Source organism: Desmodus rotundus, chromosome 10, assembly GCF_022682495.2.
Source record: "Desmodus rotundus isolate HL8 chromosome 10, HLdesRot8A.1, whole genome shotgun sequence".
NCBI classification, from domain to species: domain Eukaryota; kingdom Metazoa; phylum Chordata; class Mammalia; order Chiroptera; family Phyllostomidae; genus Desmodus; species Desmodus rotundus.
Window position 1 is genome coordinate 82796249 of NC_071396.1, and position 12928 is coordinate 82809176.

Genomic DNA, 12928 nt, shown 5'->3' on the forward strand with positions numbered 1-12928 from the left:
AGGGTGGCTTGGCGTTGCTGAGCTAGGCAGGAACCTATTACACATCATCTCAGGAACCATCCAGACCGCTCCTATCGGCGGTGGCATCATCAGCAGATAAAGAAATTTCTCCCTGACACCACTTACCCCAAACCCCTAATGCTTTGCCATTGCAGATGGCTCTGGGAAAACGGCTACAGGAACCATATGCATCGAAGTTCCTGATGACAACGATTACTGTCCAGTCATTTTTGCTGAAAGTGACTACATCTGTATTGCCTCCCCATCAATCCTTATATCTGCGAGAGACATTAGCCATCATTCATATGGGTCTCCTTTTACCTTCTGTGTTGTTGATCAGCCACCAGGGACAGATGACTTATGGGATATCAGGTCAATAAATGGTAAGTGGAATGCAAATGTGCTCATACTTTAAAGACCAAAAGCAAAAACAATGACCAAATAATTACTGAAGTCATGTAATATTTTCTCTCTCTGTTTCCATGATCCTTGCCATATTCATATTAAGTGAAAATAATTTTTCATATACATACTTAGTGTATTTGGAAAAATTTTTGAACTGAAATAAAAGTTAAAATGTTTTATAATACTGTAGTCACAAATAGTATATAAATATCAGCTGATCTATCATTTTATATAGGTGGGGTGCTACACAAATGTTTGATCAGTTTGAAATAAACAGACCCTTGATAAATTCAGCAGATGTCACAATTCCCTATCCTAAATTATTTCAGGCAACTCACTTAACTGTCTCTGAAACTCAGGTATGCTATAGATTTACGTGTACACATCTTCTAATTGCTTAGAAGAACATGAGATCAATGAAATTGTTTTTATAAAGAGATAGGAGCTCAGACTTATTTTTAAGGGTAAAAATTTAAGGCCAAATCGTGCGATATTAGAAGAATGGTTAGGCAAATCATGGTACATATGATTAAGATGTAGTACCATACCGCATTAAAATGAGAGTTATGTGAAACACTTAGAAACAAAGGAATGCATAAGCCGAAGTATGTGAAGTACAAAGATCCCAGAGCACATGTGTTTGTGCTATTGCTATATAAAATTAAAGGCATTGATAAAAATGGGGGTAAAGTTCATATATTTTGTATAAATATATTGCATATTAAATATTCACATAATATTTAATATATTTCAAGTTCTCTTTCCTGAAATGTTAAATGTATATTGGAAAGTGAAATGCTGTGAAAAAAACTCATTTGGGCAGAGACAGCTCCCGAATCTCACATTCATTTGGGAAGATAAGAAAGACTTTGGGGTTTCAGGGGTGAAATGGGAGTCACACTGCAGAGCCCAGAGGGAGAGGAAATATTTCCCACCTTTCTGAGGCCACCAAGCTTCTCCATTCACAAGGAGAAACCATAAAATAGTGCCACCACTGAGGACTTAGTCAAAGAAAGAGATGATTTCACCATAAAACCTTTTAGCTCTTTTACACAATACCACTTTGAGGCAATTCTTTGCCTCCCCATTCTTTTTTGAGGCAATTAAGTGGTACAAATAGGTAGTTACAGAATAGCCATGGGGATATAAAGTACAGTATAGAAAATGGAGTAGCCAAAGAACTTATATGCATGACCCCTAGACATGAACAATGGTGGGAGATTGCCTGAGGGAGTAGGAGGTGCTGGGTGGAGGGGGGCCAAGGGAGAAAAATCAGGACAACTGTAATAGCATAATCAATAAAATATAATTATTAACTATTAAATATAATTTAAAAATCTAAGCACATTAATGCAATTCTATTAAAATCAAGACAACTGTGAATTCTCCTTTCCCTATAAAGTCCAATAGCCATTCTTAAATAATAATTGCTACCCACTTTTTTCCTCATTCAGATCCTAAATATTATGAGTAAAAAATATAAGAAAAATGTTCAACGTGGAGGTTGGTAAAGATGTTCAAATGATATTATAGATTTAATAATAAATACATTAAAAATATATATAATGACACCTGAGATAATATTCTTAGAGCCCTGTTTCCATGCTGGCATTGAAGAACAGAATAAACTTTCACATAACATCTTGTGCCATTGCTTTATTTGATTCTTACTTTGTGCCCAGGTTACATTTTGACAGAACTAGCTGGTTTATCATATAACAACTAAAAGTAATAAATAATAATAATTATTATTACTGAGTGTTATGGATTAATCAATCACGATTCATGATTTAGGTGTTAAACTTAATCACCTTTAAACTTACTTGGGTTGATAAATAAATTTCAACCAATATTTAAGCAATAGTTTCTATTAAAAAAATCAATGGGCAATAAGAGTACAGAGAATTAGGAAAATAATAGTTATTGAAATAATTTTAAATGAAAGAGCAACAATTTTGAATGAAGAGATAGACAACAATCTTTAGGAGGATATTTGTACATTGTAATCCTAAATAGAAGACTTCCAATATTTCCTTTCAGCTCAGTACTCTTCATTTATTGGACAAATATTTATTGAGTTCATATCATAGGCCATGAATTGTTGCTCTAAAAATAAAGGTCCAGTCTTCTTCGTAGAAATAACAATCCAGCAAAAAAAGTCTTGAACAATTCATTATAAATGTTTCTTTTTTATATAGAAATACAGAGAGCTCTATGAGTAAGGCCCTAAGTTAGTCTGGAGTATTAGGAAGGGTCACCCCCAGGTGATTTTATTTTCTCTTTCCTCTCTTCTCTTTCAGCTACCTCCGCAATCCTGACGGCTGAGCAGCCTTTATTTGCTGGTACTTACCAAATCCCAATCCTGGTGAAGGACAGCTACAACAGGGCGTGTGAACTACCACAGACAGTCAAGTTAGTTGCCTGCGATTGTGACAACAGCCACACGTGCTTGCACTCTAGTACCCCAGCCATCTCCACTGGGGATGGCAGCTCAGTTATCAGTGACATATATGGGCCTGTCCCTGAAGACCGAATTAAGGGTTCAAATGTTGGTCTCGGACCAGCAGCGATTGGCATGATCATTCTGGGTCTCTTACTACTGCTTTGTAAGTACTGGGTTAAGTCCTTCTTTTCAACAGTTCTTCAAAATAAGAGTGTAACCAGGGTTACTAGGCAGTTAGGTTCATTTCGCCATTTCTTTGTGGTATCTCTGGCAATTTTTGTGGAAATATGGAAATAAACAATGGGAGTGGTAAGGGCATGTACTTATTCAAGAATGGTAACTTAAAAAGGTCTAAATTTTGGGAGATAAAGATGGGAAATACATGCAAATCATAAGTGTAATATAGCAAAGCATAAAGTATACCTTACAATGAGAATTTCAGCAGAGTGCTTTAAGAGTAGAGAGGCAGAAGTAATCCAAATGGGAAGGCTGGGGAAGTCTTTCTGGTGGGAGTGGCTTTGAGTCAGGCCCTAAAAAGCAGAGGGTTTTCTGAAAAGGAGGATGGTGTGTGCCGCGGGGTAGGGGGCGGGATCTTAACCTGAATCCGGGCCAAAGGAACAATACAAACATAAACAGGGAGAGGTGGAAGGGCACAGCACACCCAGGAAGTAGAGAAGCTGAAAGGTAGGCTGGGAACCATCATGAAGGAACATTAGGGATCCGCCCAACCTTCTGGGCTTCTGTCTACAAGCAATGAGAGTCAGTAAGGACTTGTAAACTCAGGTGGCCTGACCACTCTGGTGTCCTAGGAAGCAAGGAGAAGAGACAAGACAAGAGAATTAGCCTCCGGGCTCTGGATGAGCATCTAAACTAGGACCACAGCACAGAAATGGAGAAGTCACTAAGCAAAAGTTTCAAAAAGGGTCCTCCTCTCCCTATGCTATTTTTAAAAACATCTAGATCTTTAGAGGAGAAATTCTCCACATATTTTAAGTGGCCCTTGCAACACTTAGATTTTGTGGAGATCAAATATTGCATTCTAAAATTAAAGATGACTAAATTCTTCAAACTATGATATTAATATATTTTAATGGATGAACACAAACTAAACATTATCATTTTTGAGGTATTAAGAAATAACAACTGACTTTGTGGCAGGCTTTCTTTCTCAAAACAATCTGGGTTTTCAAGGCAACCCAAAGATCGTGAGCAAGTCCCATAATGATGTTAGAGACATATTCCCAGGACCTGACTCTACAGTAACTGAGCAGAGGTGTGAGCTTCCCTGTAGACCAGTAGTCCTTAACACTAGCTGCACATTAGAATTACTTGGAAGTCTTTAAAAATCACTCATGCCCAAACAGCGGTATTCAAGATGAGACCCGAGTTTCACCGTGTTTAAGCCCTCTGGTGAAGCTAAAGAGCGATTTTGGGATTGAAATCCAGAATCAGCTGCCATTTCCAGCAGGTTAGCACTAAAATTTTGACGACTCTTCCTGAACCAGGCAAAGAAAGCATAAGAGTTGTTAAATTGATTGTCTCATAGGAGGGGAATGCATTTGAAGACAAATTCACTTGTCCTCAATGGAGAAGGCCAGGGTCAATTATGGAGGGGGAGGGGCAAAGTGATGTGAGAGGGAGGGGTCCTAACCCAAAAGGCCTCAAATGAAGACTTTTGATGTTAACTCCAAATGAGATGATGCATATAGTAACTGTGTTTGGTGTGTGCTATTCATTTTCTTAATTAGAAAATGCCTTTGTTGGACAGAGCTCATACCCATAATGAGCATGACCCTGCACACGTCTAAATTCACAGACACTTAGTGTAGGTGGAGCAGTTGCTAGGGGCTCCCAAATCTAGTCCTTTCCGAAGGCCTTCTGGAAATGTAGAATTTGATCTTTCATTCACTCTTCACAGTGCAGATGATAAAATTGTAAAATTAACTGTTTTAATTTAGCAGCTTTGATATTTTTTTCTGTATTTCTAATTAACACATTTGCTGAAATGCATGTTATGCTAGGAAATTAGAAAAGTATAAAAAGCAACTAAAGTGGACCCAAAGAACTAAACTGAGTGTATTCTAGAATCTCAGAAAATGTGTCTGTATTTATGAACTAAAGTATAGAATTGAGGTGAATTGTTCCATTATATTTTATAGACAAAGCCTCAATATATAGAAATAGCTCCCTTAAGCTGATAGTGGGTAATATTTGATTGATTCCTTTTAAGTGTAAATATAAGAAGGGTGGAAGAAAGGTTCTATTTCTAGGTTCAACCACTGAATCCTGTACCCAATTCTCTTGTAAACATGAATTAGTCATGTGTTTAACTTATGTGTGTGTATATGGTGTTTGGTCACATGCATTTGTGTATGTAAGTTTCCTTGTGGGTATAGCAAATATATCAATGTCAACAGAGACGGTCTATGTGCACCCATATGCATATATCCAGGTACCTGAACATAGACACATGTCCGTGGAGGTAAATATATAGTTATTCATGTGTGTACACATGTATATATAAGCTTACAAATACATATACATACACAGATGATTATATGTGAATAAATACACATATATAAATGAGCGTGCATTTATGAGGAACTAGGACTCATAAAATGTGATTTGAATCCTGGGTCTGCCACCAACCAGTTCAGAATCTTGGTCTAGAGGAAAGAGAGGACCTTACTTTCCTAACCTGTCAGCCAAGAACCCAGATTGCATGACCTCAAACTCCACTCATTCCAGCTCTAAAAGTCTCTGTGATTTGGTGGTTTTGTATTTATAAACATGGATATGTATACTCAATCCTTTAGGAAAAACTGATGCTTTCTTACGTTTGTGTTGATCCTTCTGGTTCTAAATATAATGCCACATTTTCCCAAACATAATGCGCTGAGTGACTTCCGAAATTGAGCATTGCGTGCTAACCCTTCCTTTTCACTTTCTTGGGCAGTGGCACCACTGTTGCTACTCATCTGCTGCTGCAAACGAAGACAGCCAGAAGGCCTGGGGACAAGGTTTGCTCCTGTGCCGGAGGGGGGAGAAGGAGTGATTCAGTCTTGGGGAATAGAAGGGGCCCATCCCGAGGACAGGGTGAGTGCACTGTCACTTTCCAGAGAAGCGTGGGGTTTCCATGGAAATTGAGCACGTCTTGGCAATTATACAGCACACAAAAATAAAAAGATGTCAATTTTCAATGTTTATATAAAGCATTTATATTTAATACATTCTCATTTCAGGATGTGTCAAATATATGTGTACCAGTGACAGCTTCTAATACCCAAGACCGTATGGATTCCTCAGGTCAGTGGAGGCCAAAATCTGTTTTTCTTTTTAAAATTTGCAAAATTATTCCACCAGATAAACCTCATGCATAAGTACCTTTAGAAAAATGGCATGTGTGTTGATTTTCCTGTATGATAGTATGTGAGAGTGTAAGTTAACATGTTAGAAGTGGGCACCTTGTTTTTGTACCAACTACAGGCGGTGAAGTTATGGTATAGCAATGAAAACGGTAAACGTTAGAGCCAGAATGCGTGGGTATGATTCCTAGCTCTACCTCTTACTAGTAGGTCCCTGGGCAAAACGCAACCTCTCTGGGCCTCGATTTTCTTAATGTTAAAATTAACTTTACGATAGCACCTACCAAAAGGTGTTGTTGTGAAGAGTAAATAAATATATATACATATGTATACATAGCATGCCTATATTATGTATAGTATATATTATATATGTATGTTATATATGTGATATAGGTATATGTGAGTGTGTATCACAAAACATGCAACACAATAATGTCTGGTTCATACATGCATTTGCCTTACCCGTCTTATACCTTCCTAACTTAACCAGGCCCATGCACACCTAACACTACTGAAAAATACCCAGCTATCACGCAAGGATTGAACAAAGTAGAGAAATTGCCCAGTTCTAGAGCAGACATGGGATTTCTCCAAAATGGTTCCTTAGTGTCCCAAGCCAGACTCTTTGGAGCCTCAGGAGACTTAACACTCCTATGAAAGCCAGCTCTCCACCCAGCACCAGGCTGAATAAGTACTGTGAGTTCCAGTTTCCACAAGCACATAACTGGGAGTTTCTGGAATGGGTGCAAACCTTCTCAGACAGGCCCAGAGAGCTTGCCAGAGGCAACACTGGAAGGAACTGGTGCAGGCATAGAGGCCCCACTCCTCCTGGCTAGTTCTACACCTTTAAGTCTAGGAGTAAAGTCTGTGAGAACAGGAAAAGGCCAAGTCAGGTAGCCTCTGTACTTGCTTTTATCAGCAAGCCTGGAGATGGGGACTGAGATTCAAGTCCCTCCTTGCCTAGCGTTCCACAACCTACACGCTGCTGGGTGGCGGTCGTGGTGCGCTGCAGACAGGAGCTGGCAGTGGTTTATGTGGATAAACAATGCAGACAACTCAAACACTGTGGAGTGCACACTCTCTCCTTACAGAAATCTACACTAACACCTACGCGGGCGGAGGAACGGTCGAAGGGGGCGTATCAGGAGTGGAACTCAACACAGGTCTGGGGACAGCGGCTAGCCTGGCAGCTGGAGGAGCAGTGGGAACACTGAGGAGGAGGGGCTCAATGCTGGGAACCCAGAGGGAATATGCAGACACCGGCGTGAACATGGCGTTCTTGGACAGCTATTTCTCGGAGGTAATTCCCCTGCACCATTACACACAGAATAGTCTTGAGACTGAACAATAATAATAATAGTAACGATGGCAGTGGGCTCTTCTGAGAAGTTGTTATTCTTAACATTCTCCCAATCCAGAATTTTAAAAAAATATGCCATTTCTCTTTAATGTACAGAAGCCAATTGGGTGAAGCATTTCACATTTAATACTGTGAGAGAGGCTAGCATCTCTCCTCATTCTCCCCTTCCCTTTTTCCACTTTTCCGTCTTCTGTTTCCTATGGTTTTCCCGCCTTGTTTCCCATAGCAATCAGAAAGCAGCAAGATCCAGATGAAGAACAAAAAAGTGTGTATTTATGTCCTTTCTTTATGATATCCTTCCTGCTCTGCAGGTGCCTCCAACAGAAAGGAGAAAAAATAAATTAAATACCAGGATTGGGGAAGAAAGACAGTGGTAACTCAAGAACAGAGCATCAGCACGACTTGGTGATAGACCAGGGCCTAGAACACAGGTGTCCTAACCTCTGTCCAGGGCCCCATCTGCCAAGTGTTCCTCAGTTAGCAAAGGGTTCAGGGGTCTATGAGTATTCCAAAGGGAAAGGCCCAGCATGAAAGGGAAATAAACTCTCTTGCGAATTCCTATTTAATATGTTTATTTCACTTACGTAGCAGCCCATTTTATCTCTTATTTCAATTAGTCTGTCTTATTCCCCATGTAATAATACATTAATTTCACCACTGTTCCTAACAAAAAAAAATGCTAAGAGTGCTGTTATAATGGTCAGCTATACCTTAAAATTGATGGTTACAAATACTATTGCAGGCTGTGCATGAATAGTATCAATTATTTAAATGTGGGATCCACACTACGATGCATATTTCACAAATGGGAACAAACTATATGTATCTTAGAAATGTCATAGAAATGCTACTTAACAAATCATTCATAAAAATCTCATGAATATTCAAGGAGCTTTACCATTAATGTCAAATTGCACTGGGCATTTTTTCCTATAGCTACAATTAGTGCTTTATACGATAAACAAAAGCACAATGCAGTCTCCTTTGTCTATGGGCTCTGAGGTCATCCCTCCCCAAACCTGTCAGCTCTGCACTTTAAAAATGGCCCTAGATTTCAGCGGTCATGAGACATACCCTCTCCCTCGCCAGAAGCCTCTGAGGAGCAAGGCCAATGCTTCTTTCCTGTCACTGTTCACACCAGCACTGCCCGCCCCAGCAGCTAACTCCTGCCCCGTGCTAGGGGATTCTCCTCTCACCGAGCTCTCATTTAAAATATTAAACAGCAAAGGTTTAAGGTAATCCCAATCCCATAAATGGTTGGCTTTAAGACCTAAAATCATTTCTCACGGTAGAATTTAGACTCAGGTACAGACCAGAGGGAAAGCATGATGCAGTAGAAAAAGGATGGTTGGATGTGAGGTTGTATTCTACAGTTGTCTGGGTTTCGGGCATGCCATTCTCCCTCTGTGGGCCTTCGCTTACCTTATTTATAACGAAAAGAGGGGGTCAGATTATGAGATTCACGTGGTGCTGGGCAGGCCCTATGGGACTTCATGGGGCCCAGCAAGGGCCACAGAAGGTAAGAGAAAGGGGGTGAGAATGGCAGGTCTCTGCTCCCACCCAGCCCTTCACACAGAGATGTGCCACCTTCATCATTTCTACTTGTTGGGCTCCTTCCTAGGATTTCTTTTAAAGGGTCGTAAAAAATAATTTAAGAATCGCAGCTGATAGCCTCTTAGCACCTGCCTCCTGTTAACCAAACTCCAGAGACATCACAGTTCTTTTCGCTCAGCCCACATAAAACTTCACTGAACATTCTGATATGTCTCTGAAGCTTAGAGATAGTAACATATGTACACTTGTTTTTATTCTAAATAGGTCAAATGTCTCTCCTTAAAAAATATTTTAAATATAACTCAATATATTTTATTATTTCTAGACCACCTCAGAAACAAGACCACAAATCCAAAAGGTTAACACACTATCTTTGATTCATAATCTGAATAAAATGTAAAAATTATCACTTATTAGCTTTCAAATAAGAGAACTACACATTTATTCGAATTCTATGCACCATTAATACACAGTGAGCTCCTTAAAAAATTCCAGTTATTTAGAAAGACAGCAAAGAATCAGTGTTTTTCTTGGTTCATTCCATAAAATGTTCTTAAATCAGATGCCTCTAAGGTTCTGATTATTTTAAGGGAAAAGAAACTTCTAATTCCCCATTTTTCTTCTAATTTTAGAAAGCGCATGCTTATGCAGAGGAAGATGAAGGTCGGCCAGCAAACGACTGCTTGCTCATTTATGACCATGAGGGGATAGGGTCGCCTGTGGGCTCGATTGGTTGTTGCAGCTGGATTGTGGATGACTTAGAGGAAAGCTACATGGAAAACTTAGACCCAAAATTTAGAACTCTTGCTGAAATCTGCTTAGACACAGAAATTGAACCATTTCCTTCACACCACGCTTGTATACCTATCAGTACTCACCTCCCTTTGCTCGGGCCTAATTACTTCGTTAACGAATCTTCAGGAATGACTCTCTCAGAGGCTGAATTCCAGGCAGAAATGGCAATGCCTGAGCCCATGGTCCATGGGGACATCGTGGTGACTGAGACTTACACTAGTACTGATCAATGTATGCAACCCACTACAATCGTTTTCGATCCGCAGCTTGCGCCCAATGTTGTAGTAACAGAAACAGTCATGACACCTGTCTATGACGTCCAAGGAAATATTTGTGTGCCTGCAGAGTTAGCCAACACACAGAACGTGATCTATGCTGAGCAAGTACTGCCTAGTCCTGGCATGCCTGACAGGAGGAGTAGCAGCGTGACTGATGGCTGTATGGGCCCTGTGATGAGTGGCAGTATTTTAGTAGGGCCAGAAATTCAAGTGACACGAATGATGAGTCCAGATATTCACATAAGCCAAACCATTGGCTCCACATCCCCGATGACACCTCGACACAGAGTAACACGGTACAGTAACATACATTACTCCCAACAGTAAGCCCTTTGTGGTCAGGATTCCTTGCACCTGGTAATCACCAACATAGCCACCAAAGGTGTACGAAGTACTATATTTAATATTTTAGTAGACAACAAAATTTTTAAATTTTTAAAATTTAATGGCATTCTTTGATTATATCTTTTTTGGAGGTTAATATGGCTGAGCACTTTAAATAAGCTTTTTTAAATTCTTTCTGATTTTAATAAGCCCAAAAACTTGCAGATTGTGTCATATCCTTTGATACTGAGTAAAAAGTGGCACATAACTCATAAGGAGAATCTTAAGAGGTCTTCAGGCCTGTAGAACTGGCATGCAAACCAAGTTGCCCTTGTCCTTGGAGGTTGCAAAAGAAGCCTTGGGTGCAGTCACCAGTCATGTCTATCTTTAGAAAACTATCTCTATTAAATATGTTTAATTTTAAAAGTGAATGAAATGTACATTTCTGAAAGGAAATTGAAAAGGAAGATGGAGCATTTATCAATAGGAAAATAATCATTTGTCTCTTCAAACAGTTTGTTGAGATAGGAAATATTTAGGGCGTGCTTAATATAACAAAGGGAAAGAGTTTGCCAGCCAAATGTATCACTGAAAATGGTCTATCGAAAGGAATCATATATGCGTATAGATACGCACATACACATATATACAAAATCAATGCAGATTAATTTTTGTTGCACTTTATTGACCTATATCACTAAATGTAAATTAGAATAGCAAAAAGTATAAATGACAAACACTATAGTAGAAACAGTTCTTAGGGGAAGTAGTAGAGTTTTCCCCCCTTACAGGGAATTTTTTCCCTCCTCTTACTACTTATGTCAGAAGACCATACAGAACATGGTTTAATAAGTATCATTGACATGAGTCATAAAGTTTTTATTTGGCAACCAGATCATCTCCAAAAGCACCTCCAGAAGTATGTATATATTCAACAATATGTACTTAGAAGCTGCTATATGTTGAGTGCTGGTCTTTGCTCTAAATTTGTAGGGGAAGAATCATGTCTAAATTTACAGACTTAATTCTTGTCTTAGTAGGACTTCTAATTCATATCTACACTTAAAACTCTGGAGAAAGAGGTTTGAGTTCCTACCAAGAATAATTAACTAAATATTTAAGTCCATTACCAAGTTCTGTTTTTTCCTTTTAACACTGCTACTTCTATTGAATGAGCAAAATGGAAACACACGCACAGGTTGCTTTTTTTAGTACGCAAAAAGCTGGCTTCAGAAAAAAATTCTAGTGAGATAGTTTTATTTAATTCTGTAAAATATGTAAACTATATAGTAATAACAATAATATGACTCATAAGATAATGAAATAAGCTTATTTTCAGGGATTTTTCCTTTTGGAAAGAATTTTAGTGCTTGTTCCTTAACTTTGTTCCATTGTAAATAAAACTATTGTAGAATTTGGGGCATCTCACATATACTCTTGCCAAATTCTCTCATTTTACAGAAAAGGAATCTAGAACTAGAGATAGTAAATGACCACAACCAGTCACATGTGGTCCAAAACTTGAACTCATTGCTCAGGTACTCTGGCCAGTGTGCTTTTTGATTCTACAACTTCATCAGACGTGGAAAGCATCTAATTTAGCCTGCTGCATGGTCTTTGCTGTTTCCTATTTGGAGGAAAACATATCTGTCAAAAAAATAAAATAGGCTTTGTGAAGTTTAAGTGTAGAATGAATAAAAGAGTGTAATGCCAGATCATTTGCATGTCCCTAATCATTTCCAAACTGTATGTGTTGCCAGTCATTATAGTCATTCCTTATTTTACTTACTCACCGCCAAGATTCTGCTACATTTCATTACTCTATAATTTGGTGAAATCTGTAGCATAGCTCCAGAGCACTGGCGCCAGGGTCAAAAGCCAGGCACATAGTATATCTTGCATGCATTCAGTCCTGTGGCATATCCTGACATTTTATTTCTTGAAATTTTCATTCTATTAGGTCAGTAATTCTATGAATTTTGAAACAATTAGTAAATAATGAAATGTAAGGTGCTAATGGGTTTAAAACTAAAAATATTATATTTGAGAAATTACGAATAAAATAGTAGTAAGCATTTAACTGGCAGATTAAAATTTTAAACTTAGGTAAACCCATATGCAAGAAGGATAAAAAAATTTCTGTGAACCTGTGGGGGAGCTTTGCCCACAGAGCCCCCCCATCTGCCTCGGATGAAAATAAGTCAACCAAGACATGATCTGCTTGGGGAGGAAAGGTAGCTGATCTCTCAAAGGAGAAGGACCAGGAGCCTGTTCTTCAGTGGGCTTTTACTGGGTTTAATTTGCATAGGAATACAGGTAAAGCTCATCAATCATTGTCAGGCAGAAATGATCAAATAATAGATAACATTCAAAGAATTCTGAGGGCTTATTCTGAGTCAGGGTC

General features: G+C 38.8%; 1 protein-coding gene across 1 annotated transcript in view; it reads left to right on the forward strand.

Annotated features, from left to right (window-relative positions):
• DSG4 (desmoglein 4) overlaps window positions 1-11141 on the forward strand; it is a 35661-nt gene extending 24520 nt beyond the window's left edge. Inside the window, 6 exon segments of the mRNA XM_024580545.3 lie at window positions 156-383; window positions 2706-3011; window positions 5805-5944; window positions 6091-6154; window positions 7305-7513; window positions 9760-11141. Coding sequence (XP_024436313.2) covers window positions 156-383; window positions 2706-3011; window positions 5805-5944; window positions 6091-6154; window positions 7305-7513; window positions 9760-10527 — 1715 coding nt within the window. The 3' untranslated portion in view covers window positions 10528-11141.
• Window positions 11142-12928: the final 1787 nt, after the last annotated feature.